This window comes from Rhododendron vialii, chromosome 5a (assembly GCF_030253575.1).
Source record: "Rhododendron vialii isolate Sample 1 chromosome 5a, ASM3025357v1".
In the NCBI taxonomy this organism is placed as follows: Eukaryota; Viridiplantae; Streptophyta; class Magnoliopsida; order Ericales; family Ericaceae; genus Rhododendron; species Rhododendron vialii.
In genome coordinates this window covers 38,336,816-38,364,002 of record NC_080561.1, presented here as the reverse complement: position 1 = coordinate 38,364,002, position 27,187 = coordinate 38,336,816, and the positions used below count along the sequence as shown (strand labels likewise).

At 38.9% G+C, this 27,187-nt stretch overlaps 3 protein-coding genes and 1 long non-coding RNA gene across 4 annotated transcripts; 3 read left to right on the top strand and 1 right to left on the bottom strand.

The window, feature by feature from the left end:
* Positions 1–1,598: 1,598 nt before the first annotated feature.
* On the top strand, positions 1,599–3,435 carry LOC131326461 (aldehyde oxidase GLOX-like). Its single transcript, XM_058359252.1, has one exon. It carries the CDS (start codon positions 1,647–1,649, stop codon positions 3,261–3,263), a length of 1,617 nt encoding a protein of 538 aa, XP_058215235.1. The 5' UTR covers positions 1,599–1,646; the 3' UTR covers positions 3,264–3,435.
* Positions 3,436–9,005: 5,570 nt separating this feature from the next.
* Positions 9,006–10,852, top strand: LOC131326460 (aldehyde oxidase GLOX-like). Its single transcript, XM_058359251.1, has one exon. It carries the CDS (start codon positions 9,064–9,066, stop codon positions 10,678–10,680), a length of 1,617 nt encoding a protein of 538 aa, XP_058215234.1. The 5' UTR covers positions 9,006–9,063; the 3' UTR covers positions 10,681–10,852.
* A 2,435-nt stretch (positions 10,853–13,287) lies between these two features.
* Positions 13,288–17,137, bottom strand: LOC131326459 (uncharacterized). Its single transcript, XR_009200004.1, has 2 exons — positions 16,904–17,137; positions 13,288–13,568 (listed from the first exon to the last, which is right to left on the bottom strand). It is a non-coding gene; the product is annotated as an uncharacterized LOC131326459 (long non-coding RNA).
* Positions 17,138–22,542: 5,405 nt separating this feature from the next.
* LOC131326458 (aldehyde oxidase GLOX-like) lies at positions 22,543–24,386 on the top strand. Its single transcript, XM_058359250.1, has one exon. The coding sequence runs from the start codon at positions 22,599–22,601 to the stop codon at positions 24,213–24,215; it is 1,617 nt and encodes a 538-aa protein (XP_058215233.1). The 5' UTR covers positions 22,543–22,598; the 3' UTR covers positions 24,216–24,386.
* The last annotated feature ends 2,801 nt before the right edge of the window (positions 24,387–27,187 follow it).

Genomic DNA, 27,187 nt, shown 5'->3' with positions numbered 1-27,187 from the left:
TATTTCGGCTTTGGACGATTTAGATTTTAATAAAACTTTTCCGGGAAAGAGTCCAAAGTCGAAACGGACGGACGGCCGAGATTGCGCTCCGTAAAAGCTTATTCACGGAGTCCCGTGAATAAGTTTTTCCCCATGTTACTTGAATGGAGCTGTTAATCGTTGAAGGTTGTCTAAAAGCGGTTTCATACGTACGGTAGAGCCAGTAAAACTTACAAAGATACGAGTCAGCAGTGGAGGTATATATGGTACACGCAATCGAGGGTAACTTGATCCCACTCACTTTGATTTTTCATAAGGGTATTTAATAGTTTGTACCCAAATTAGTTACTTTAATCCCACAAAAAATTCCTAAATTGCCGCCCCAACTTACTTCAAACACATAAAAATTCCAATAGTTCTCTTCTTTTCGAAAGTTAATAATATTAGGAGTGAGACTATCATGCACATATTCACCTTTCAATTATCCTTTTAGTTTAATTTTTCTTTCGACTTGCTTATAAAAAAATAACTCGCTAAATTTTGACCTTGCTAACTAAAAAACATGGCTCTGTTCCAATACCAGATACTCCTTCCATCCCAAATTGCTTGTCCTTTTTAAAAACTATGTATTTAATTTGCACGTAAAAAATAATGTAAAAGCGATAATTTTTTTCCCAAATTTTTAACAGTAATTTATAAGATCTCATTAAGAAGAAACAATTTAGGAGAATCGCCTCCGTACTATCCATTGAATTAATTAGTTGTTGTTTCCATTATTAAAGCAATTTCTATAATTAAGTTGTTGTTTCCATTAAACTACTTAATCAAGCTATTCCACTAGAATTCCAATCTTCACTGATCTTCTCAGCGGATGACAACAGTATAATTCCCTGGGCACACCAACATTCATCCCCTAGAAATTCAGAGGGAAAAAAAATTGAAGAACAATCAACCAACAATCATTCCCGCATCAGTGGAACCCATCGATCAGCTGGCTCCGAGCTAAAGCCGAAAATGCGATCGGTTTAGGTTTCGGAAAATTCCAAAATTTAGAAGCTCCTCTTATTTTGATACAATTTACAATGGTCTAGCAAAAAAGGCTCAACATTAAATTTTCGCTTTGGGCCCTAAAAAATTCTGTCGGTCACCAATAGGTGGGTACGCTATGTTTGTCTAAAATTGTAAGATATGTTTATCTAAAATTTGAAATTATGGTTGTAATAACCATACTTGTTTGAAATAATAAAATTAGGTGGGAAACTCATTGACTATTTCTCGAGTGTCCAAAAACGGAGGACAACAACAACAACAATAAAAACTCAAACGACCAGAAAAATCATGGCGAATATAGACGAAGGAGATAGACGTGGAGGGCAGAATGGCGGCCGTTGGTTTTCTTTCAGTTGACCTTTGCAAAGATTCGCCTACTCCCTTTTAATCTGTTGGGCAACTACTACTTCATAATTTTTCACAACTCAACAGAACAGTGAAGGGTCGACATCAACTTAACCCCCACATTTGACGCTCTCTCTCTCTCTCTATCTCTCTATCTCTCTCTCTCTCTCATCTATAAATATACGTCTCACATTCTCACTATATATATATCTCTCGGTAATAAGGGCAGACACACACAACCAAACAGTGAACACTCTCAGATCGCTTTCACTATGGCGGCTCCCATTTTCTTCTGTCTACAATTCCTGTGCTTCGCCCTCACAATCATCGGAACACGTGCCCAGGGGGGCACGTGGGAAGTCATTGTGCAAAACGCTGGCATTGCCGCCATGCACGCCGCCGTCACCCGGTACAATACCGTCGTCCTCCTCGATCGGACCGACATCGGCGCGTCGAATTTATCACTCCCAGTCATTAACGGCGTCCAACAATGCCGCAACGACTCAAAGGACCTGACTTTAAAGACCGATTGCTCCGCCCACTCCGCTCTCCTCGACCTCAAAACCAACGAAATCCGTCCCCTCACGATCCAAACCGACACGTGGTGCTCCTCGGGCCAATTCCTTCCTGACGGCACCCTCCTCCAATCCGGCGGCTTCAACGACGGCAACACCAAGTTCCGAACATTCACCCCCTGCGAAGACACTTCCTCTTGCGATTGGGTTGAGCTTCAAAACATCTTGTTGTCCCAAGGGCGTTGGTACGCCACGAATCAGATACTTCCCGACGGTTCTATCATAATAGTCGGGGGTATCGACGCCAACAGCGTGGAGTATTACCCACCGAGAATCGGCGGCGCGGTTAATTTCTCGTTCCTCAGCAATGTGTCAGATAACGAAGGGGATAACCTGTATCCATTCGTTCACCTTCTCCCAAATGGAAATCTGTTTATATTTGCTGATAAACAATCCGTGCTATACAATTACGTTAATAATGTGATTATAAAAAATTTACCTCTGATAGGGGGAGGACCACGTAACTATCCGTCCGCAGGATCCTCTGTCATGCTAGCATTGGAAGGTAACTATTCCACGGCCACGATCGTCATATGTGGTGGGGCTCAATACGACGCCTTCCAACGTCGCAAAGTGACAAGACTGGCCCAAAGAAACTGTGGGCGAATTGTGGCAACTAATCCCAACCCTGCTTGGGAGATGGAGGACATGCCGTTTGTTCGGAACATGGGGGATATGGTGATGTTGCCAACAGGAGACGTAACAATCATCAACGGGGCTCAAGAGGGGTCCCAAGGGTTCGGATTGGCAAATAATCCTTGTTTGAACCCAGTTCTATACCAACCCGACGAACCTGCGGGCTCTCGCTTTACGATCCTAAACCCCACTACAATCCCCAGAGTGTACCATTCGACCGCAAATTTATTGCCCGACGGAAGAATTTTACTCGCCGGAAGTAACACGCATGCGGTATACACGTGGGTTCAACCTTTCCCCACGGAGCTGAGAATCGAGGCATTTTCGCCGGATTATTTATCAGCAAACAAATCGAATTTGAGACCGGTGATAGCGAAGGCCCCACAGTCAGTGCAATATGGGTCAACGCTTTACAATGTGTATGTAACGGTGCCATCAAACACAACGGGAAATTGGGAGGTAAATTTTGCAAGTGCGCCTTACACTACGCATTCGTATTCACAGGGGCAGAGATTGGTAAAGATGAAAATCGCCGGCCCTGTTTCGGAATCTAATGGAGAGTACAGTATTGTGTTTCAAGCTCCGCCCAGTGCGGAGGTGGCGCCGCCAGGATATTATATGATGTTTGTGGTTAACCAAGGAGTGCCGAGTGTCGCTGTTTGGGTCTCTATCTCCTAATTTTCAAATGTTGGGATTCATTTACTTTTCTTATAGTATATATTTATGTCATCTGTTCCATAATGCGTTCAATACCTTGTTCTGAAAGTGTTTATAAAACACAATTGTTGTTAAGATTTGGTTTCACTCATGTATCCGCAAAAGAATAATGAAAAGTGTTACCGTTCCAATTCTTTCAGTTCCATTGCTAGTTGATTGATTACATACCACAGACTTTTCTAAAAAATCTACCTCCTCTGTATTCAAAGAAAATGCTAATTTCAAGAATCATCATCATAAGATTTTATACATCTGTTCTACTCCACGTAACCTACGAGTTAATAGACTCAAGCTGGCATTTTAGAGGTGAGTCCTAAATAGACTCAAATCACCCAAACTGCAAAGTGCAATCGACTTAATATTACAGAGAAGCCATATATATTCGTTGAGTACAGTAAAAGCAAACCCACTTTTTTCAAGTTCGGGCCAAAGACTATATATACTGGCTTGGCCTATTCAATGAACGAAGGTAAAATTCCTGTCTAGTCTAGTTCTTCATACCTATGACCTTCTAAGTTACCTCAGAGTCTATAGTTGTGGGTTCAGATTACTTTTTTGCTCTTTGTTATTATTTTTGCACACTTTTTGCTACAGTTACGCTTTTTCTTTTTTTTGAAAGGCAAAAAAAATTTTATTAATCTCTGAAATTTTTACAAAGATTAATAAGTACAATGAATGATGGCATCATATTTCTAATCCGAGACTCAACCAAGTAAACAACGCAAAGAATAATCATATGTTCATCCGAAGCCCAAAACCCAAATTTAGCAAGAAGCCAAATATGAAACACCGATTGGGATAAAACCCACTCATGTTGGCCAAAAATTCCGCAATTTACTATTGCATTACCGAAAATCCCATCCCCACTCCACCACCACCAGATCATCACCGCCACCATCATCACTTCACCACCACCACCGTCATCACTTCACCACCACCACACCCTTTGTCCCTGAAAGATAGTTCTCTACGAAAAGGCGTGTAATTTTTAGATAAAAATGAAAGCACTTTTGTGCATAATTTGGTGTCAAAAACTTTATAATGAATGGAAGTACTATATTTCTTGATTCGGAGATTGTACTTCTTTCCGGAGTGGACAATCTTTACAGGACGAAAGTGATGTATTTTCTATCCTATATTGCTCATCTAAGCTACACAAGTTTGGTTTTAATTTGAAACCCTCAAATAAATCTGACAAAGTTACTCACACAAGATAGCACAATCATTGTAGAAAGCTACAACAAACCGATAGATTATGGTCGGGCAGGCCATATAAGCTAACAAAATGTTCCTCCGCCCTAGCCTCACCAGGCCTCTACCAAAACATCGCGGTGGGATCTCAACAAAAAATTATAATTCAGACTTAAAAGACAAATGACTAAGTAAGGGTTTCAATAGACAAATGGCTAAGTAAGGATTCAAGTCCAAATACAATCCTTTAAAGTTTAAACAGCAGCAGTTGAAGAGAGATCGACAAAGGCCTCTCAACATGTTTTTTAGATGAATCCATGCAAACATCCCCGAAGTAGGACATCAAGAATACGATTTTGCACTTCTCAACAAATCTAATCTGTTTTATTTCATTTCGAATAAAAAATTCAAAATTTCCAATTTTCCATTACCTACTGTTTTGGACTAATCAATATGAAATTCAATTCTCAATCGACAATATTCAATGCGATCTAATAGTGCCTTCGATTGCAAGTCTGAAGTGGGAGTCCTCTTTCTTTCAGGTTCTTCCCCGTGCACAAAGAAATAGAGAAGAAATCCAACCTTTACTTAAAAACAAAAATATTTTCAAGAATTTGGTTTCGTAGGTGTTTACCCCGATTCAATCGGGGACATTTAAAATTGCAAAAAATCTTTTCCAAAGAACCAAAACATAACCAAAGGCCCCACAAAAAGAGACCCGGCCATTAAACCACTACAATGACAAAGCATGCCACCTCCCCCTCTCACACCTCAAAGGACCAAAAATTCTCAAAAACAATGATAAAGCCAAAAGACACAATCCTCTCACCCTGTCACAGAGACCCTTCCACTCGGATTCTAAATAGATTACCCTCTTAGGCAACCCTCCCACCCTGACCAAAACGCACCCACGAAGAAACTCGCATACCATCCCAGTACGAATAGTCCCTTTGCAACAATGGATAAAAAATAAAAAAATAAAAAACTGTGATTTTTTATTCCTAAAATTCCTAAGAGACGAGAGGCAATTCTCCATCAACTTGATTATGTCGTTTAGATCGAGTGATTGATGTATTTCATATCGTTGATAAGGAAGCAATTAATCAACGATTTTAAAATATGAAAGTCATTGAGGGCAACTGTAATATCTTGTGTGTGCGTGTATATATATATATATATATATATATATATATATATATATATATATATATATTTATTTATTTATTTATTTATTTATTTATTTATTTATTTATTTATTTATTTATTTATTTATTTATTTATTTTGTTTTTGGTGGCATTCTTGATATTAATAGATAAATTATTGTTGGTTTCCTGAGGTAGCATGGTATTAATACTTTTGGCCATAATAACACCATCATACATTTACACGTCTCATTCTTCTTGTTTGGAGCAAATACATCCTTATGTCTTATTCAAGAGGGATTATTGAGTGCACTTGATGCAATACTATGCACCAACCACAACACACCAAGTGTAATTTCATCTGCAAATTTACCAAAACAACAATTATGGGACCCGCTGTATTTACAAATTAATCACAACATATTTGGAGTACGTACCACATGTCTTTCCTCCAAAAGCAAAGAATAATTTCTCCTCATTCAATACCTCTTGGGCAGAGTGCCCCACGTCGCTAATTTATCTTGTGCTCCACACTAATTTATGATGGAAAAAGAGTACAACATATTAATACATAACGATACTGTAGTGACTCCATGTAACACATTATAAATGCAGTTACAAAGGTTGTACTTGTAGACTAACCCCCTAAAGCCAAACAGGAACAAGCTAGATCACTAATCCAGACCATATTGGGAAAGCTCATTACTTCATTTAATCCCCATGTCACTCGAATGGAGATGCTAATTGTTGAAGGTTTTCTAGAAGCGGTTATATACGGAAGAGCCAGTAAAACCTCCAAAGATACAAGACAGTGGCGGAGGAATATTAGGTACGCGCAATCCGCATGACTTGATCCCATTCACTTTGATTCCCCATTAAGGGTATTTTATAGTTTGTACCCAAAGTTAATTACTTTGACCCGACACAAAAATTTCTAAATTTCTGCCCCAACTTACGACAAACGCATAAAAGTTCCAATCGTTCTCTTCTTTTCGAAAGCTGATAATAATAGGAATGAGACTATCATGCCCATATTCACCTTACAATTATCCTTTTAGTTTAATTTTTCTTTTAATTGGCTAATAAAAAAAATAACTCGCTAAATTTTGACCTCGATGACTAAAAAACATGGCTTTGCCCTCAATACCAAATACTCTTTCCGTCCGAAATTGTTTGCCTTTTTAAGAAACTATGCATTTGCACGTAAAATTTCTTTTTCCAAAATTTTCACACTTGTAATTTATGGATCTCATTAAGATGAAATAATTTGTGTATTTTTCAAAAAGATTCTCATAGACACATTAGTTTTTATGTGCAAACACTACAAGAAAAATTGCGTTAGGTGACGAATGAAAATCGTCGCAAATTGTATGTTTTTTGTCACAAATAATATAGGTGACGAAAAAAAAATTTGTCGACTAAAGGTTGTCGAGGATTCCTACCTGGTGACGAAATCTATTTTTCGTCACATATAGTGCCTTTTGATGACGAAAAATTTCATCACGGAAAAATAACTTGGTGACGAAATTTTCTTCGTCGCCTATTGTGCTTTTTTGACGACAAAAAATTTCGTCACAAATTATTCCCTTTGGCTCGTCAAAGGTGACCCATCGGTGACGAAATTTTTTGTCGTGAAAGACATTCTTATATGCGAAAAAAATCTCACTTTCTTGCTCCTGCGGGGTTTCAAACCCGAGTCTCCTAAATTTTGCATGCAAGCTTTAACCAACTACATCACACAAACTTTTCAGCATATGTTTGAAATATCTAATATATAACACATACATTGAACATTAAAATATATTTTGAACAGCATTTTGAACTATTAAACATTAAAATTAGCAATTTTAATAAGCATGAAAGTCGTAGCTCTTTATGTTATTGTTCAAACCCAATTTAAATTATCTCAATCGGAGTTCTGAGCAAAGAGTTATGCCCGAAATATATTTGGTGACAAAGCGTAATTCATAAATTTCGTCACCAAAGGATAAATTTTTCGTCACTGAAAATGTAAAAAGAAGACAAAAATATTTTTCGTCGCCAAATTGGTTCATTTGGCGACAAAATATATTTTCCGTCACCGAATAGTTATCTTTGGCGACAAAAAAGAATTTCGTCTCCGTTTTTTACTCTTTTGGTGACGAAATAAAATCGTCGCCAAATAGGTGCCTTTGGTGACAAAAATATCTTTTTCGTCGTTAAATAGTTATAATTGGTGACAAAATAATTTTGTCAAGGTAGTTATCAAAACAATGATGAATTTATTTTTTTGTCGCCAAATATACTCATTTAGCGACGAAATTAAATTTTGTCGCCACTTTTTCGTCACTAAACATACTTTATCTTGTAGTGAAAATTCATGATTTTCCAAAAAAATCAACCAATTTAGGATGGAGAGAATATAAAGATAGCGATCGAAGTTGTTGTTCCCATTATTAATTAAAGGATTCAGGAAAATCGCCTCCGTCCTATGATCCTATCCATTGAAGTTGTTGTTACCACGTTCAATCGAAGAAAGTTGTTTCCATTATTATTGCAATTTCTCGTAAGTTGTTGTTTCCATTAAACTAGTACTAGCTGGTACCTATATAGGTAGGTTTGGCTTAGCCCGACAGCCATCCCCTAGAAATTCCTATCTTCACTGATCTTCCAAGAGGATGCATGACAACGCTATTATTCCCTGGCCAAACCGCAACATTCATCCCCCTAGAAATTATTCCCACTGCCGGCTCCTAGCTAAAGTAAAAAATGCGATCGGTTTAGGTACTGAAAAATTCCAAATTTTAGTAGCTCTTCTTATTTTGGTACCCTTTACATTAATGGTCTAGCAAATAATGCTCCACATTAAATTTTCCCTTTAAGCCCTCAAATAGTCGGGCCCAAATACGTCAACTAATAAATGGGTATGCTTGTCTAAAGTTGTAAGATCGATATGTTTATCGAAAGTTAGAAATTATGGTGGTAATAACTATACTTGTTTGAAATATGTAATTATAAATGGTGGGAAACTCATTGACTATTTCGAGAGCGTCCGAAAACGGACAAGAAGAATGTACAACAACAATAACCCAAACGACCATGGCGAATAAAGACGAAAAAGAAGAACGACGTGGACGGCAGATTTGCGGCCGTTGGGTTTTCTTTCAGTTGACCTTTTCAAAAAACCGCCTACTGTTTGTTGGTCCCTTTTATTAATCTGTTGGGCAACTACTACTTCATAATTTTTCCCAACTCAACAGATCAGTGAAGGGTCGACATCATGCAACTTAACCCCCCACATCTGACATTCTCTCTCTCTCTCTCTCTCTCTCTCTCTCTCTCTCTCTCATCTATAAATATACGTCTCACATTCTCACTATATATATATCTCAGTAATAAGGGCAGACACACACAACCAAACAGTGAACACTCTCAGATCGCTTTCACTATGGCGGCTCCCATTTTCTTCTGTCTACAATTCCTGTGCTTCGCCCTCACAATCATCGGAACACGTGCCCAGGGGGGCACGTGGGAAGTCATTGTGCAAAACGCTGGCATTGCCGCCATGCACGCCGCCGTCACCCGGTACAATAACGTCGTCCTCCTCGATCGGACCGACATCGGCGCATCCAATTTATCGCTCCCAGTCATTAACGGCGTCCAACAATGCCGCAACGACTCAAAGGACCTGACTTTAAAGACCGATTGCTCCGCCCACTCCGCTCTCCTCGACCTCAAAACCAACGAAATCCGTCCCCTCACGATCCAAACCGACACGTGGTGCTCCTCGGGCCAATTCCTTCCTGACGGCACCCTCCTCCAATCCGGCGGCTTCAACGACGGCAACACCAAGTTCCGAACATTCACCCCCTGCGAAGACACGTCCTCTTGCGATTGGGTTGAGCTTCAAAACATCTTGTTGTCCCAAGGGCGTTGGTACGCCACGAATCAGATACTTCCCGACGGTTCTATCATAATAGTCGGGGGTGTCGGCGCCAACAGCGTGGAGTATTACCCACCGAGAATCGGCGGCGCGGTTAATTTCTCGTTCCTCAGCAATGTGTCAGATAACGAAGGGGATAACCTGTATCCATTCGTTCACCTTCTCCCAAATGGAAATCTGTTTATATTTGCTGATAAACAATCCGTGCTATACGATTACGTTAATAATGTGATTATAAAAAATTTACCTCTGATAGGGGGAGGACCGCGTAACTATCCGTCCGCAGGATCCTCTGTCATGCTAGCATTGGAAGGTAACTATTCCACGGCCACGATCGTCATATGTGGTGGGGCTCAATACGACGCCTACAGACGTTACAAAGTGACGAGACTGGCCCAAGGAAACTGTGGGCGGATTGTGGCAACTGATCCCAACCCTGCTTGGGAGATGGAAGACATGCCGCTTGTTCGGAACATGGGGGATATGGTGATGTTGCCAACAGGAGACGTAACAATCATCAACGGGGCTCAAGAGGGGTCCCAAGGGTACGGATTGGCGAATAATCCTTGTTTGAACCCAGTTCTATACCAACCCGACGAACCTGCGGGCTCCCGCTTTACGATCCTAAACCCCACTACAATCCCCAGAGTGTACCACTCGACCGCAAATTTATTGCCCGACGGAAGAATTTTACTCGCCGGAAGTAACACGCATTTGGTATACACGTGGGTTCAACCTTTCCCCACGGAGCTGAGAATCGAGGCATTTTCGCCGGATTATTTATCAGCAAACAAATCGAATTTGAGACCGGTGATAGCAAAGGCCCCGCAGTCAGTGCAATATGGGTCAACGCTTTACAATGTGTATGTAACGGTGCCATCAAACACAACGGGAAATTGGGAGGTAAATTTTGCAAGTGCGCCTTACACTACGCATTCGTATTCACAGGGGCAGAGATTGGTAAAGATGAATATCGCCGGCCCTGTTTCGGAATCTAATGGAGAGTACAGCATTGTGTTTAAGGCTCCGCCCAGTGCGGAGGTGGCGCCGCCAGGGTATTATATGATGTTTGTGGTTAACCAAAGAGTGCCGAGTGTCGCTGTTTGGGTCTCTATCTCCTAATTTTCAAATGTTGGGATTCATTTACTTTTCTTATAGTATATATTTATGTCATCTGTTCCATAATGCGTTCAATACCTTGTTCTGAAAGTGTTTATAAAACACAATTGTTGTTAAGATTTGGTTTCACTCATGTACCCGCAAAAGAATAATGAAAAGTGTTACCATTCCAATTCTTTCAGTTCCATTAATGCTAGTTGATTGATTACATACCACAGACTTTTCTAAAAAATCTACCTCCTGTGTATTCAAAGAAAATGATAATTTCAAGAATCATCATCCTAAGATTTTTATACATCTGTTCTACTCCACGTAACCTACAAGTTAATAGACTCAAGCTGGCATTTTAGAGGTGAGTCCTAAATAGACTCAAATCACCCAAACTGCAAAGTGCAATCGACTTAAGATTACAGAGAAGCCATATTCGTTGAGTACAGTAAAAGCAAACCAACTTTTTTCAAGTTCGGGCCAAAGACCATGTATACTGGCTTGGCCTATTCAATGAACGAAGGGAAAATTCCTGTCTATTCTAGTTCTTCATACCTATGACCTTCTAAGTTACCTCAGAGTCTATAGTTGTGGGTTCAGATTACTTTTTTGCTCTTTGTTATTATTTTTGCACACTTTTTCCTACAGGTACGCTTTTTCTTTTTTTTGAAAGGCAAAAAAAATTTCATTAATCTCTGAAATTTTTACAAAGATTAATAAGTACAATGAATGATGGCATCATATTTCTAATCCGAGACTCAACCAAGTAAACAACGCAAAGAATAATCATATGTTCATCCAAAGCCCAAAACCTAAATTTAGCAAGAAGCCAAATATGGAAACACCGATTAGGACAAAACCCACTCATGTTGGCCAAAAATTCCACAATTTACTATTGCATTACCAAAAATCCCATCCCCACTCCACCACCACCAGATCATCACCGCCACCATCATCACTTCACCACCACCACCGTCATCACTTCACCACCACCACACCCTTCGTCCCTCAAAGATAGTTCTCTACGAAAAGGCGTGTAATTTTTAGATAAAAATGAAAGTACTTTTGTGCATAATTTGGTGTCAAAAACTTTATAATGAATGGAAGTACTATATTTCTTGATTCGGAGATTGTACTTCTTTCCGGAGTGGACAATCTTTACAGGACGAAAGTGATGTATTTTCTATCCTATATCGCTCATCTAAGCTACACAAGCTTGATTTTAATTTGAAACCCTCAAATAAATCTGACAAAGTTACTCACACAAGATAGCACAATCATTGTAGAAAGCTACAACAAACCGATAGATTATGGTCGGGCAGGCCATATAAGCTAACAAAATGTTCCTCCGCCCTAGCCTCCCCAGGCCTCTACCAAAACTTCGCGGTGGGATCTCAACAAAAAAATTATAATTCAGACTTAAAAGACAAATGACTAAGTAAGGGTTTCAATAGACAAATGGCTAAGTAAGGATTCAAGTCCAAATACAATCCTTTAAAGTTTAAACAGCAGCAGTTGAAGAGAGATCGACAAAGGCCTCTCAACATGTTTTTTAGATGAATCCATGCAAACATCCCCGAAGTAGGACATCAAGAATACGATTTTGCACTTCTCGACAAATCTAATCTGTTTCATTTCATTTCGAATAGAAAATTATGAAATTCAATTCTCAATCGACAATATTCAATGCGATCTGATAGTGCCCTCGATTGCAAGTCTGAAGTGGGAGTCCTCTTTCTTTCAGGTTCTTCCCTCGTGCACAAAGAAATAGAGAAGAAATCCAACCTTTACTTAAAAACAAAAATATTTTCAAGAATTTGGTTTCGTAGGTGTTTACCCTATTCAATCGGGGACATTTAAAATTGCAAAAAATCTTTTCCAAAGAACCAAAGCATAACCAAAGGGCCCACAAAAAGAGACCCGGCCATTAAACCACTACAATGACAAAGCATGCCACCTCCCCCTCTCACACCTCAAAGGACCAAAAATTCTCAAAAACAATGATAAAGCCAAAAGACACAATCCTCTCACCCTGTCACCACTACAAGAAAAAACACAATTCCCGACTAACGGTTTTGTCGGCAATTGTAGGGATTTTAGTCGGCAAAACCCTTCTCCGACTAAAAATTTTGGTCGGCACATTAGTCGGTGGAAGAGGGTCGGCAAAGGTTGTTGCCGACTAAAAAAAGTTTAGTCGCTAAATATTGGACCATTTGCCAACTAACTGTTTAGTCAGGGATTTATAACCTATTTGCCGACTAATGGATTAGTCATGGAATGTTTAACCTCTTGGCCGACTAATTAATTAGTCGGGAAATGTGTAACCTAGTTGCCGACTAATTGTTTAGTCGGGGAATGTGTTACCTATTGGCCGACTAATTGTTTAGTCGGGAAATGTGTTTTAATTATCACCGACTAACAGTTTAGTCGGCAAATGTCTTTTCACATCAACTAATTGTGGCCTATTGGCGACTAAACTTTAGTCGGGAAATGTTCCATACCATTTTGTCATTCCAGTATTTTCTACAAATTTTTTCCACATTATTATTCCCTATAAATTTCCGCCAACAATCATTACATCCACAAAATTGTCAACCTAATGCAATTAATACAAAATAAAAATTCCAAGAAATAAATACAAACTTTCATAAATAGAGGTGTCCACCAAATAGTTAAAAAATAACTTGTATCCAAATTCCTAGAGTGCAAAATAACAACGCGTCCACCACGGGGGGAAAATAAAAAAAATCCAAGCTTAGTAACAAAATGTATCCAAACCCCATGAACCACAAATACAAGAACGTCCAAGCACATGTTCCAAGCACGTCCACAACCAAAATCCAACTTCAATCTTCATAGTCAATAACCAACATCCAGCGCGATACTCCATTAAAACGCCGTCCCTGTAAAAAACCAAAAAAAAAAGAAGAACAATCTATCATTAGTATTTATGAACTAATGTATCCCATTGCACAACGCATGAACATGGTAAATACTAACTAATTAAAAGCCAAAACGAAAAATTATCTTGACATAATTATGCATACAGAAATAACTATAAGATTAGAGCCACACAACCTACAACACGTATAATGCAGCAGTAAAAAAGAAGTATGTAGTACATGTTGATGGCAGTATGTATAATATATTCGAAGTTCACAAAACATATGCATATTCCATTTGAGCAGAATATGGTTCGGCCAACACCACTCTAGTAATGACATGAACCAAGTGTGCACTTGGTTAGCCAAAAGGTTCATCTGAACTTCACATAGCAAGGGAAGAATACACACACTGTAACATAAATGAAACCAAAAAGATCCTCTAATGCTTTATCAGTCAGCATGATGGAAACATAATTCAGACAAAGAATCAATTAACCCATGTGGATGACTTATGTGGCCACCATGAAACACTAGCAGCTCAAATTGGACAATCTGTATTTGTTTATGAAAACTCTTACAAGGCTCACTGGTCAAGTAGCTTTGTTTTTTCCACATTGAATATAACAAGAAACCAATCAATGGATAAACACAACTTTGTTTGCATACTTTATGACAATAATGAAACCAACAGCATTTTAAAAATCCAAAAGCATGTGTGAAATGCGTTTTTACAATATGATTCCCTCTTCTGCTCATGACCCCCTTCTAAAAGTAGTAGTAGGGTTAGTCTTCTGTAGAAATAACCATAAGATTAGAAACGATCTTGTTAATGAAAAATTAATATGGTAAGCCATATAATGCTGACATAATTATGAGTATATGACAAACATTAAATTAATTTTGAGAGATCCCATGGCCCCTGTAAATGGTAGATTTGTATAGTCACAAGACTTGCCCATAGATTTCTTCTTTTACCGCGTAAACACTTTGGAACAACTTGGCCATGTAGGGGCCATTAAGCCAGAGGGTATTGATCAGTTTTAGCATTCAAATACTGGTTAGCCTTGGTGTAACAAGAGTGATTGAGCCTATGATGGCAGCTACAGAGAGAGAGAATGAAAGCTTTCCACAGAGAGGTTTTTCTTTTGGGAGTACGATCTCGCAAAGGCTGATGGGTTGTTGCCATGAGTTTAGCAAAGCGTGCTCAACTGAGCTTCTCTTGTCATGGTGTTCTTGAGAACAACAAAAGGTAGGGGGATAAGATTTATGACTTCATGCATACCTAACCGCGAATAAAAGGAATCGTTTCTTCTTAAGAACAACAGAAGGTCGGGGGATAAGGTTCATGACTTCATACATATCTAATCACGAATAAAAGGAAATGGACACAAACTAAAAAACATTTGAGAAGATTGGGGCACAAGCAATTGATCATAACAAGCGAAGCGAAGCTCCAGTTAGAAATCTTTGACAATAAAGTTCTAGGTCAATTTTCACACCATATTAGGTACCTCAACCTCACAGATGGGAAAGAACACTGCTATCACTGGTAAGTAGGAAGACAACTTTGGGCTGAAACAAGTAAAATATTGAACAGGTCAGCTGGTAAAACCATGTAATTCCAGTCAGCTACATCACCAAAAACAAAGCCAGGGGACAAAACTAGAATACAAGGTCCTCAAAACAAAATTCCATCTATATGGCACACCGGGATTTTTGCTTCTCCTTTGTAAGCAGTCTGATCAGGTGAGGGAAAAACCTCAAATAAGACTTCTTGAAGTATGAATGAATGAATGAAAAAAGTTTGAAGTTCTTTCCTAGCATATTCAGTCCATGACAGTCACAAAACTGGTTTCCTAGCTTTATGAATGCAGTCCAATGACCGTTGTGGAACCAACACCCAATCGGCTTCAACCTTTTTTAAGCATTCCAATCGTAATACACCAAAAAAACAGAAGCACCAAGAAAAAATGCAGTCCATGCTGAAGGCCTAATCAGTTTAGGATATAGCACCGTATCCTACATAATGGATATGTACTTTGTGTTAAGAGAGGCATTCAATCTGATTGTATATGAATCATATCTTCAATGCAAGGCTACTTTGGCAACTGCGTATACTTTTAGATGTGTCATTGATGTGAAGCAGAGTGATGCGATTAGTTTAACTTAGCAAAGCTATGAAGTCCCACGACCCAAGTATCTTCACTTTTCTTTAACCGGAGTGTTGAAATTACCCATACCTTAAATGATTACCACCGCCATCAAACAAAGCTTAATACCTTAAATGATTACCACGAAATCAAATAAGAAGAACTTCATAACTCTATGTCTGAAATCATGCAAGATTACAATATATGTAAACTAGATTGAGTAAAAAGAACTTCAGAGAAGCAATTGCAAGGAAATATGATCGATAGGTAATTCAATAATATCGCAAGTAATTTGACAAAGAATGCGAAGAGATTAGACTTCAACAAACTATTTATATCAAAAATCGATTTCTGAAACGTAAAACCTAATGGTTTTTGTCCTGGTGAGTCTATTTCCATCTTCTAGGAAGAGCAAACCAAACCCCTAGTCATGTGTATTGGTGCGGAGAACTTTGCATTAATTAGAACACTGAGTGACGGAGTTGTCACACATTCCAGGATAAGTTCCACCCATCTAGGTGGAAACTGACATTCTAGTTTATCATAAGCCTTTTCCAAATCAAGCTTCATAGCCAAAGCCCCGCCCTTACCTCTTTTTTTATCCATAGTGTGCAAAATGTCATGTGCAAGAAGAGTATTGTCAGAAATATTTCTCTTTGGGACAAAAGCATTTTGAAAAGGTTAAACCATATCAGACATCAAAGGTCTCATGTGGGACATAATAACCGACACAATCACTTTATAAATGACATTACATAAGCTTATTGGCCGAAAGTCCGCATCTGACACCGGATTATTTTTCTTAGGAATCAGGACAATGGTTGTGTCATTCAATTTTTTTTAGGAGATGACCTGTCTGGAAAAAACTATTGATAACCTCAACTACAGAAGGACCAACCCAGTGCCAACGTTTTTTTATAAAAGTGTGCGTTCAACCCATCGGCCCCTTGGGCCTTCAGAGATCCCGTACGACTAACACACTGCCACACTTCCCCAGGCGGGTTTCAGGCCTTACAGGAGTCGCGGATATTATCACTAGTAACTCCGTTGGATGTGTACCAAGACGAATTGTATCAGTATTTAAAAACTACAAAGCAACCCTAAAATCTGTAAATTACTAAAGATCATGAGCCCTCCATTCCAAGACACAGACAAATAAACCCTAGACTCTAGAATCATCAAGGTAAAGATGATTTCTCTCACCTGAATGAGAAGAGGACGGAGGCGGAGGGCGGCGTCCGATAAGATTCAGTGGATGAAACTCGATTTCAAGGAGAAAGGCCGCTTGTTTCGATTGATGAAAAGCAAGTATGAGAAGCTTGAGAACTGGGCGGAGGGCGGCGTAAATCAGTACCCATGGCGCGCAGAGAGAGAGAGAGAGAGAGAGAGTGGGTGTGTTTGCAGCAGGCGGCGTGAGCGGAAGTGACGAAGAGAAGAAAGGGGGCCTGTACTTTGGGAATTGGGTTTAGATCAGGTGTACACTACACGGTGTCGTTTCTCTTGGAAAAAAAATAATTGCCGACTAAAACTTAGTCGGGAATTACAAAAATGCCGCCTAGTTTTTCCGCGAAAATTTCAATTGCCGCTTAAAAATTTATATTTCCCGACTAAATTTACCTTTAGTTTAGTTGGCGCATTTCTAATTTTAGATTTTGGAAAAAATATTTGGTGGGCTCTAATTGCTGGTTAATAAAATGATATTTTTCATCTAATCAAATGTCTAACAGTACACGATTAACTTAATGTTGGTACAAATTAATCTAATTCATATTGTGTAAAAGATAGACGGTTCGGATAGCAAAAAAAAAATGTCAATGTGGGTTCGGGTGATACACCATAAGACTAGTGCCTCCGAAAGTATTAATGCTTTTCGATAATGTGATTGTCGATATCCAATGATCTCCAAGTTTCGTAGAAATGAGGGAATAAGTTAATCGTTGCATACGAATGGTTCAGATCGATCATTATAAAAATGGACTCGACAACCGCCTTTATAACATATACGTTCAACATAACTTGATATTAAACTAAATTTTGTGCAGTAGTTGAATGTATTGTAGCTACACGATCGTGACACAATTATAATGATCGAGATCGTTGATTTCATTATGCTTGTTGGTTAAAGCATTCCGATGAAATTTTGGCCCAATCGAGTTTAGAAAGCACATTCATCGGGATGCAATTAATAGTACACTAATGATGAGAACCAACTGGTCTGGTAATAAACATATTAATGATTTTTTTTTTTTGTGAAAACTTTAGATTGGCGCAAAAAATTGTATCATTCCCGACCAAACATTAATTAGTCGGTGACTTTTTTTTTCTTGGCTGACTAAATATTTAGTCGAGAATAATTCTTTGAGTCAGAACGCCTTTTACTACGTCCAAAAACATTAAAGTCTTATAACACATTACCCGAGCCCTCCACTTGAGATTTTTTTGCGTGATCAGAACTATTTATCTTCTCTAATATTATCAATTAGATCATTCTTACTAATATTACAGTTGATCGTTTTTCCGTTAGACAATTGATCGAACAAAAAATATGATTTTTCTAATGAATTCACGTCTCGATAAAGGGATATTCTAAACCTGATCGAGGTGCAAATTTACGGGAATGAATAATTCAACAAGTGCAAGAAAATCAACGATCTTGATCGTCAAGATTGTCTCGCAATCTTGTGGCTACTGTAATAACAAGTACAACATAAGAATTAGTTAACTATCAAATACATCAAACATATATATAGTTAAGGTAACTGCCAAATCATTTTTTATAATGATCGATCTGAATCGTTAGAATTTCACATCTTACTTATTATAGCATTGACACTAAAATCGGAGATCATTTGGTATTAGCGACCACATTATCGAAAGACATTTAATGCATTCGAAGACGTTTAACTGTTATTGTGAACTAACCGAGCCTCGCCTGAGGTATTTTTTCTCGATCGAAATCATCTATCTTTGACGTAATACGAATTTAAACATTCGTACCAAGAATGAAGTTAACCGCATAAGGATAGGCACTTAATCGGACAACAAAATTCTTTACATTTAAGAATTTCTGTGCCGATAAAGGGGCTTCCTTGGCCCGATCAAGCCAAAATTTTACGAGAATCTTATGATTAAGAAGGAAAAAAAATGAGCGGTAGTGATCGAAAATGTTGCATCATGATCAATGTCGTTGGAACAAATATTTTCTTTCTTTGAAATTTTTAAAAAGGGGGAAAATTTGATATTCCATGACTAAATCTATTAGTTGGGAAATGTATTTAATTTTTTAATTCGGATTAAATGATATTACCCTACTTAAATGTATTTGGTCAAAAAATGTAATTTTGTTTTCTATTTTATTAAATTCGAAAAAATGATATTTCCCGACTAAATTTAAATTTAGTCGGCAAAAAAGTAAATTACTGACTAAATTTAGTTTAGTCGGAATTAATTTTCTATTTTATTAAATTCGAAAAAATTATATTTCACGACTAAATTTAACTTTAGTCGGCAAAATATAAGTTTTGGCCGACTAAAATAATTTAGTCAGTAAACTGTTTTATATTTTACCGACTACAAATTATTTAGTCGGTGATTGGATGATATTTTCCGACTAAATATTGTTTAGTCGGGAAATTTTAGTCGGAAATTGTGTATTTTGTTGTAGTGACACAGAGACCCTTCCTCTCGGATTCTAAATAGATTACCCTCTTAGGCAACCCTCCCACCCTGACCAAAACGCACCCACGAAGAAACTCGCATACCATCCCAGTACGAATAGTCCCTTTGCAACAATGGATAAAAAATAAAAAAATAAAAAACTGTGATTTTTTATTCCTAAAATTCCTAAGAGACGAGAGGCAATTCTCCATCAACTTGACTATGTCGTTTAGATCGAGTGATTGATGTATTTCATATCGTTGATAAGGAAGCAATTAATCAACGATTTTAAAATATGAAAAGTCATTGAGGGCAACTGTAATATCTTGTCTATTTGTATTTTTTTTTTCTGGTGGCATTCTTGATATTAATAGATAAATTATTGTTGGTTTCCTGAGGTAGCATGGTATTAGTACTTTTGGCCATAATAACACCATCATATATTTACACGTCTCATTCTTCTTGTTTGGAGCAAATACATCCTTATGTCTTATTCAAGAGGGATTATTGAGTGCACTTGAAGCAATACTATGCACCAACCACAACACACCAAGTGTAATTTCATCCGCAAATTTAATTTACCAAAACAAAAATTATGGGACCCACTGGATTTACAAATTAATCACAACATATTTGGAGTACGTACCACATGTCTTTCCTCCAAAAGCAAAGAATAATTTCTCCTCATTCAATACCTCTTAGGCACCCCACGTCGCTAATTTATCTTGTGCTCCACACTAATTTATGATGGAAAAAGAGTACAACATATTAACGATACTGTAGTGACTCCATGTAACACATTATAAATGCAGTTACAAAGGTTGTACTTGTAGACTAACCCCCTAAAGCCAAACAGGAACAAGCTAGATCACTAATCCAGACCATATTGGGAAAGCTCATTACTTCATTTAATCCCCATGTCACTCGAATGGAGCTGCTAATTGTTGAAGGTTTTCTAGAAGCGGTTATATACGGAAGAGCCAGTAAAACCTCCAAAGATACAAGACAGTGGCGGAGGAATATTAGGTACGCGCAATCCACATGACTTGATCCCACTCAATTTGATTCCCCGTTAAGGGTATTTTATAGTTTGTACCCAAAGTTACTTACTTTGACCCGACACAAAAATTTCTAAATTTCTGCCCCAACTTACTACAAAAGCATAAAAGTTCCAATCGTTCTCTTCTTTTCGAAAGCTGATAATATTAGGAATGAGACTATCATGCACATATTCACCTTACAATTATCCTTTTAGTTTAATTTTTCTTTTGATTGGCTAATAAAAAAAATAACTCGCTAAATTTTGACCTCGATGACTAAAAAACATGGCTCTGCCCCCAATACCAGATACTCTTTCCGTCCGAAATTGTTTGCCCTTTTTAAGAAACTATATATGCATTTGCATGTAAAATTTCTTTTTCCAAAATTTTCACACTTGTAATTTATAGATCTCATTAAGATGAAATAATTTGTGTATTTTTCAAAAAGATTCTCATAGACACATTAGTTTTTATGTGCAAATTAAGAGTGCTGCTACAGGTACAGAAAATTGGGGACCGAATCCGGACCGACGGCCGCCGGCGAGCCATCTCCGGCCACCGGACGGCCGATCCGAGCCGTCCAAAAATTCTAAAAAAAAAAACCAAGGGGCCCCACGCGTGAATCAACGTCATCCGAGGTGTGTAGAGTGCTTGATCGGAGCACCCCTTTTCGTGTGTATATGTATATGTATACACACGAAAAGGGGTGCTCCGATCAAGCACCCTACACACCTCGGATGACGTTGATTCCCGCGAGGGGCCCCTCGGTTTTTTTTTTTAGAATTTTTGGACGGCTCGGATCGGCCGTCCGGTGGCCGGAGATGGCTCGCTGGCGGCCGTCGGTCCGGATTCGGTCCCCAATTTTCTGTACCTCTATCATTTTTGGCAAATTAAATACATGATTTTCCAAAGAAATCAACCAATTTAGGATGGAGAGAATATAAAGATAGCGATCGAAGTTGTTGTTCCCATTATTAATTAAAGGATTCAGGAAAATCGCCTCCGTCCTATGATCCTATCCATTGAAGTTGTTACCACGTTCAATCGAAGAAAGTTGTTTCCATTATTATTGCAATTTCTCGTAAGTTGTTGTTTCCATTGAACTAGTACTAGCTGGTACCTATATAGGTAGGTTTGGCTTAGCCCGACAGCCATCCCCTAGAAATTCCTATCTTCACTGATCTTCCAAGAGGATGCATGACAACGCTATTATTCCCTGGCCAAACCGCAACATTCATCCCCCTAGAAATTATTCCCACGTAAGTGGAACCCATCAACCAGCAGGGCCGGCTCCTAGCTAAAGTAAAAAATGCGATCGGTTTAGGTACTGAAAAATTCCAAATTTTAGTAGCTCTTCTTATTTTGGTACCCTTTACATTAATGGTCTAGCAAATAATGCTCCACATTAAATTTTCCCTTTAAGCCCTCAAATAGTCGGGCCCGAATACATCAACTAATAAATGGGTATGCTTGTCTAAAGTTGTAAGATCGATATGTTTATCAAAAGTTAGAAATTATGGTGGTAATAACTATACGTGTTTGAAATATGTAATTATAAATGGTGGGAAACTCATTGACTATTTCGAGAGTGTCCAAAAACGGACAACAAGAATGTACAACAACAATAACCCAAACGACCATGGCGAATAAAGACGAAAAAGAAGAAGGACGTGGACGGCAGATTTGCGGCCGTTGGGTTTTCTTTCAGTTGACCTTTTCAAAAAATCGCCTACTGTTTGTTGGTCCCTTTTATTAATCTGTTGGGCAACTACTACTTCATACTCCCTCCGTCCCAAAATGTTTGTCCGGTCCGCAAAACGGGGTGTTAAAAATAATACAATTTTTGCAAGAAAAAATCAAAAGTTTTTTAATAACTTACTAGATATCAATGAGTATTTTTAATTTGTGAAAAAAATTTGAATTTTTTCTTGAAAAAATTGCATTATTTTTATCACTCCGTTTTGCGGACCGGACAATCATTTTGGGACGGAGGGAGTAATTTTTCCCAACTCAACAGATCAGTGAAGGGTCGACATCATGCAACTTAACCCCCCACGTCTGACATTCTCTCTCTCTCTCTCTCTCTCTCTCTCTCTCTCTCATCTATAAATATACGTCTCACATTCTCACTATATATATATCTCAGTAATAAGGGCAGACACACACAACAAAACAGTGAACACTCTCAGATCGCTTTCACTATGGCGGCTCCCATTTTCTTCTGTCTACAATTCCTGTGCTTCGCCCTCACAATCATCGGAACACGTGCCCAGGGGGGCACGTGGGAAGTCATTGTGCAAAACGCTGGCATTGCCGCCATGCACGCCGCCGTCACCCGGTACAATACCGTCGTCCTCCTCGATCGGACCGACATCGGCGCATCCAACTTATCGCTCCCAGTCGTTAACGGCGTCCAACAATGCCGCAACGACTCAGAGGACCTGACTTTAAAGACCGATTGCTCCGCCCACTCCGCTCTCCTTGACCTCAAAACCAACAAAATCCGTCCCCTCACGATCCAAACCGACACGTGGTGCTCCTCGGGCCAATTCCTTCCTAACGGCACCCTCCTCCAAACCGGCGGCTTCAACGACGGCAACACCAAGTTCCGAACATTCACCCCCTGCAAAGACACTTCCTCTTGCGATTGGGTTGAGCTTCAAAACATCTCGTTGTCCCAAGGGCGTTGGTACGCCACGAATCAGATACTTCCGGACGGTTCTATCATAATAATTGGGGGTATCAACGCCAACAGCGTGGAGTATTACCCACCGAGAATCGGCGGCGCGGTTAATTTCTCGTTCCTCAGCAATGTGTCAGATAACGAAGGGGATAACCTGTATCCATTCGTTCACCTTCTCCCAAATGGAAATCTGTTTATATTTGCTGATAAACAATCAGTGCTATACGATTACGTTAATAATGTGATTATAAAAAATTTACCTTTGATAGGGGGAGGACCGCGTAACTACCCGTCCGCAGGATCCTCTGTCATGCTAGCATTGGAAGGTAACTATTCCACGGCCACGATCGTCATATGTGGTGGGGCTCAATACGACGCCTACAATGATCGCAAAGTGACGATACCGGCCCAAGGAAACTGTGGGCGGATCGTGGCAACTGATCCCAACCCTGCTTGGGAGATGGAGGACATGCCGCTTGTTCGGAACATGGGGGATATGGTGATGTTGCCAACAGGGGACGTAACAATCATCAATGGGGCTCAAGAGGGGTCCCAAGGGTTCGGATTGGCAAATAATCCTTGTTTGAACCCAGTTCTATACCAACCCGACGAACCTGCGGGCTCTCGCTTTACGATCCTAAACCCCACTACAATCCCCAGAGTGTACCACTCGACCGCAAATTTATTGCCCGACGGAAGAATTTTGCTTGCCGGAAGTAACACGCATGCGGTATACACGTGGGTTCAACCTTTCCCCACGGAGCTGAGAATCGAGGCATTTTCGCCAGATTATTTATCAGCAAACAAATCGAATTTGAGGCCGGTGATAGCGAAGGCCCCAAAGTCAGTGCAATATGGGTCGACGCTTTACAATGTGTATGTAACGGTGCCATCAAACACAACGGGGAATTGGGAGGTGAATTTTGCAAGTGCGCCTTACACTACGCATTCGTATTCACAGGGGCAGAGATTGGTAAAGATGAATATCGCCCGCCCTGTTTCGGAATCTATTGGAAAGTACAGGATTGTGTTTCAGGCTCTGCCCAGTGCGGAGGTGGCGCCGCCAGGGTATTATATGATGTTTGTGGTTAACCAGGGAGTGCCGAGCCTTGCTGTTTGGGTCCATGTCTCCTAATTTTCAAATGTTGGGATTCATTTACTTTTTTTATATATAATTATTTATGTCATTTGTTCCATAATGCTTTCAATACCTTGTTCTGAAAGTGTTTATAAAACACAATTGTTAACATTTGGTTTCACTCATGTATCCGCAAAAGAATAATGAAAAGTGTTACCGTTCCAATTCTTTCAGTTCCATTGCTAGTTGATTGATTACATACAACAGACTTTTCTAAAAAATTCTACGTCCTGTGTATTCAAAGGAAATGCTAATTTCAAGAATCAACATCCCAAGATTTTATACATCTGTTCTACTCCACGGAACCTACAAGTTAATAGACTCAAGCTGGCATTTTAGAGGTGAGTCCTAAATAGACTCAAATCACCCAAATTGCAAAGTGCAGTCGACTTAAGATTACGGAGATGCCATATTCATTGAGTACGCCTATTAGGCCCGTGTATATCACGATAATATATCAAAAAAGTATGCTACAGTAAAAGCAAACCAACTTTTTTCAAGTTCGGCCCAAAGACTATATATGCAGGCTTGGCCTATTCATAGAGGCCTTAATGCCAAACCAGTAAAAATGTTCAGGGGCTAAATATTTAGCTTTCCAATGAACAAAGGGAAAATTCCTTTTTAGTCTAGTTCTTCATACCTATGACCTTCTAAGTAATCTCAGAGTCTATGGTTGTGGGTTCAGAGGGGGGGGGGGACAGCAGCACGCTGCTGCGCCCCATTTTGGAGCCCATCCCGGTCTCGCTCCGATAATCGGAATCGTTCATTTTGTAGAGCTCGTCGAGTAGAACAACTATAAAAAAATAGCTTAATTGGATATCATTAAGTGCCTGATCGGAACCTTTTTATCTTAAAAAGAATGGATCCGAAACACTGGATCAAATCCACTGTAACCCATGGACTGAGAGTTATATGGGCTCCGATCAGGTATTTAATGATATCCAATTAAGCTGATTTTTTGCATAATTGTTCTACTCGACGAGCTCTACAAAGTGAACGATTCAGATCATCAGAGCGAGATTGGGGTGAGCCCCAAAATTGGGACAGCAGCCCCCCGCGTCCGGGTTCAGATTACTTTTTTGCTCTTTGTTATTATTTATGCACACTTTTTACTACAGTTACGCTTTTCTTTTCTTTTTTGAAAGGCAAAAAAAAAATTCATTAATCTCTACAATTTTTACAAAGATTAATAATAGGTACAAGGAATGATGACATCATATTTTTCTAATCCGAGACTCAACCAAGTAAACAACGCTAAGAATAATCATATGTCCATCTGAGACCCAAAACCCAAGTTTAGCAAGAAGCCAAACATGGAAACACCCGTTGCGACAAAACCCACTCCTGTTAGCCAACAATTACGCAATTTGCTATTGCGTTACCTAAAATCCCATCCCCACTCCACCACCACCAGATCATCACTACCACCACACCCTTCGTCCCCCAAAAATTGAAGTACTTTTTAGATAAAAATGAAATACTTTCGTGCATAATTTGGTATCAAAAACTTTACAATTGTAATACAAACACAAACAATTACCGACATACTTTACACACACACTAACATCTTTTGGTAGGGAGACCCCACACACTGGACGTATAGTGTGTGTGGGCCCCAATGTGAATATGATTGAGTTTGTGTAACTGTTTGTGGTTGTAGAATGATTGAAACCTTTCAAAGGAAAAATGAACTACTATATTTCTTGAATAGGAGATTATGGAGTACTCTTTCTGGAGTGGACAATCTTTACAGGACGCGAGGGATATATTTTTTCTATCCCACATCGCTTATCTAAACCATACAAGCTTGGTTTAAGTTTGGAACCCTCAAAATAAATCTAACATGGTTACTCACACAAGATAGCACAATCATTGTAGAAAACTACAACATAAGAAATACGGATCCGCATTCTCCCCATTCCTTTAAATGGAGAGGTATACTGTTTGAGGACGCGGGGGCTCTGCTGCCCAGGGGTGGGCAGCAGCCCCTGCCCACACTCACACACATTCACACACGGCACCGTTTCGTTAAAGAAAAAAAAAAAACTCTTCCGCTTGCGATCCTAAGGAGCAGAAACGTGATTATGAGAGCCTTAGAGTTAAAATTTAATTATGTCTCTTTAGAATAATATGATCAGAATAATAAGATCTTCACGTCAATTCAAACGGATTGAAAATTAGAGCACTTAATTTTTTAATCATAATTTTTAATATATAAACGGTCTAAAAAATTAAATGTGCCACTTTTTAATTCGTTTGAACAAGTACGAATATCTTATTATTCTAATCATATTATTTTAAAGAGATATAACTAACTTTTGTTTATAGGACTCTCATAATTACGTTTCTGATCTATAGGATCCTAAATAAAGAGCAGATACTTAATTATGAGAGTCCTAAAGACAAAAATTAATTATATCTCTTTAAAATAATATGATTAGAATAATAAGATATTCGTACTTATTCAAACGAATTAAAAAGTGGCACACTTAATTTTTTAGACCGTTTATATATTAAAAAATATGATTAAAAAATTAAGTGCTCCAATTTTCAATCCGTTTGAATTGACGTGAAGATCTTATTATTCTGATCATATTATTCTAAAGAGACATAATTAAATTTTAACTCTAAGGCTCTCATAATCACGTTTCTGCTCCTTAGGATCGCAAGCGGAAGAGTTTTTTTTTTTTCTTTAACGAAACGGTGCCGAAACGGTGCCGTGTGTGAGTGTGTGTGAGTGTGGGCAGGGGCTGCTGCCCACCCCTGGGCAGCAGAGCCCCCGCGTCCACTGTTTGATGTGATATGGTCTATCTGCTGGAAGATCGAGGAATGAATTGGTTTTGACTTTCCAAAACAAGGATCCATGCTGGGGGGCGTTAGTGGACTTGATCAAAATAAGAATTGCCCTATGGGTAGAAGTCCAAATGGTCTCCAAATTCTTACTCAGTCAATGACTTTGTCTATGGACT

Bases quoted from the DNA above. Each gene is read 5' to 3' on its own strand.
- LOC131326461 (XM_058359252.1), top strand. From the start codon at position 1,647: ATGGCGGCTCCCATTTTCTTCTGTCTACAATTCCTGTGCTTCGCCCTC.
- LOC131326460 (XM_058359251.1), top strand. From the start codon at position 9,064: ATGGCGGCTCCCATTTTCTTCTGTCTACAATTCCTGTGCTTCGCCCTC.
- LOC131326458 (XM_058359250.1), top strand. From the start codon at position 22,599: ATGGCGGCTCCCATTTTCTTCTGTCTACAATTCCTGTGCTTCGCCCTC.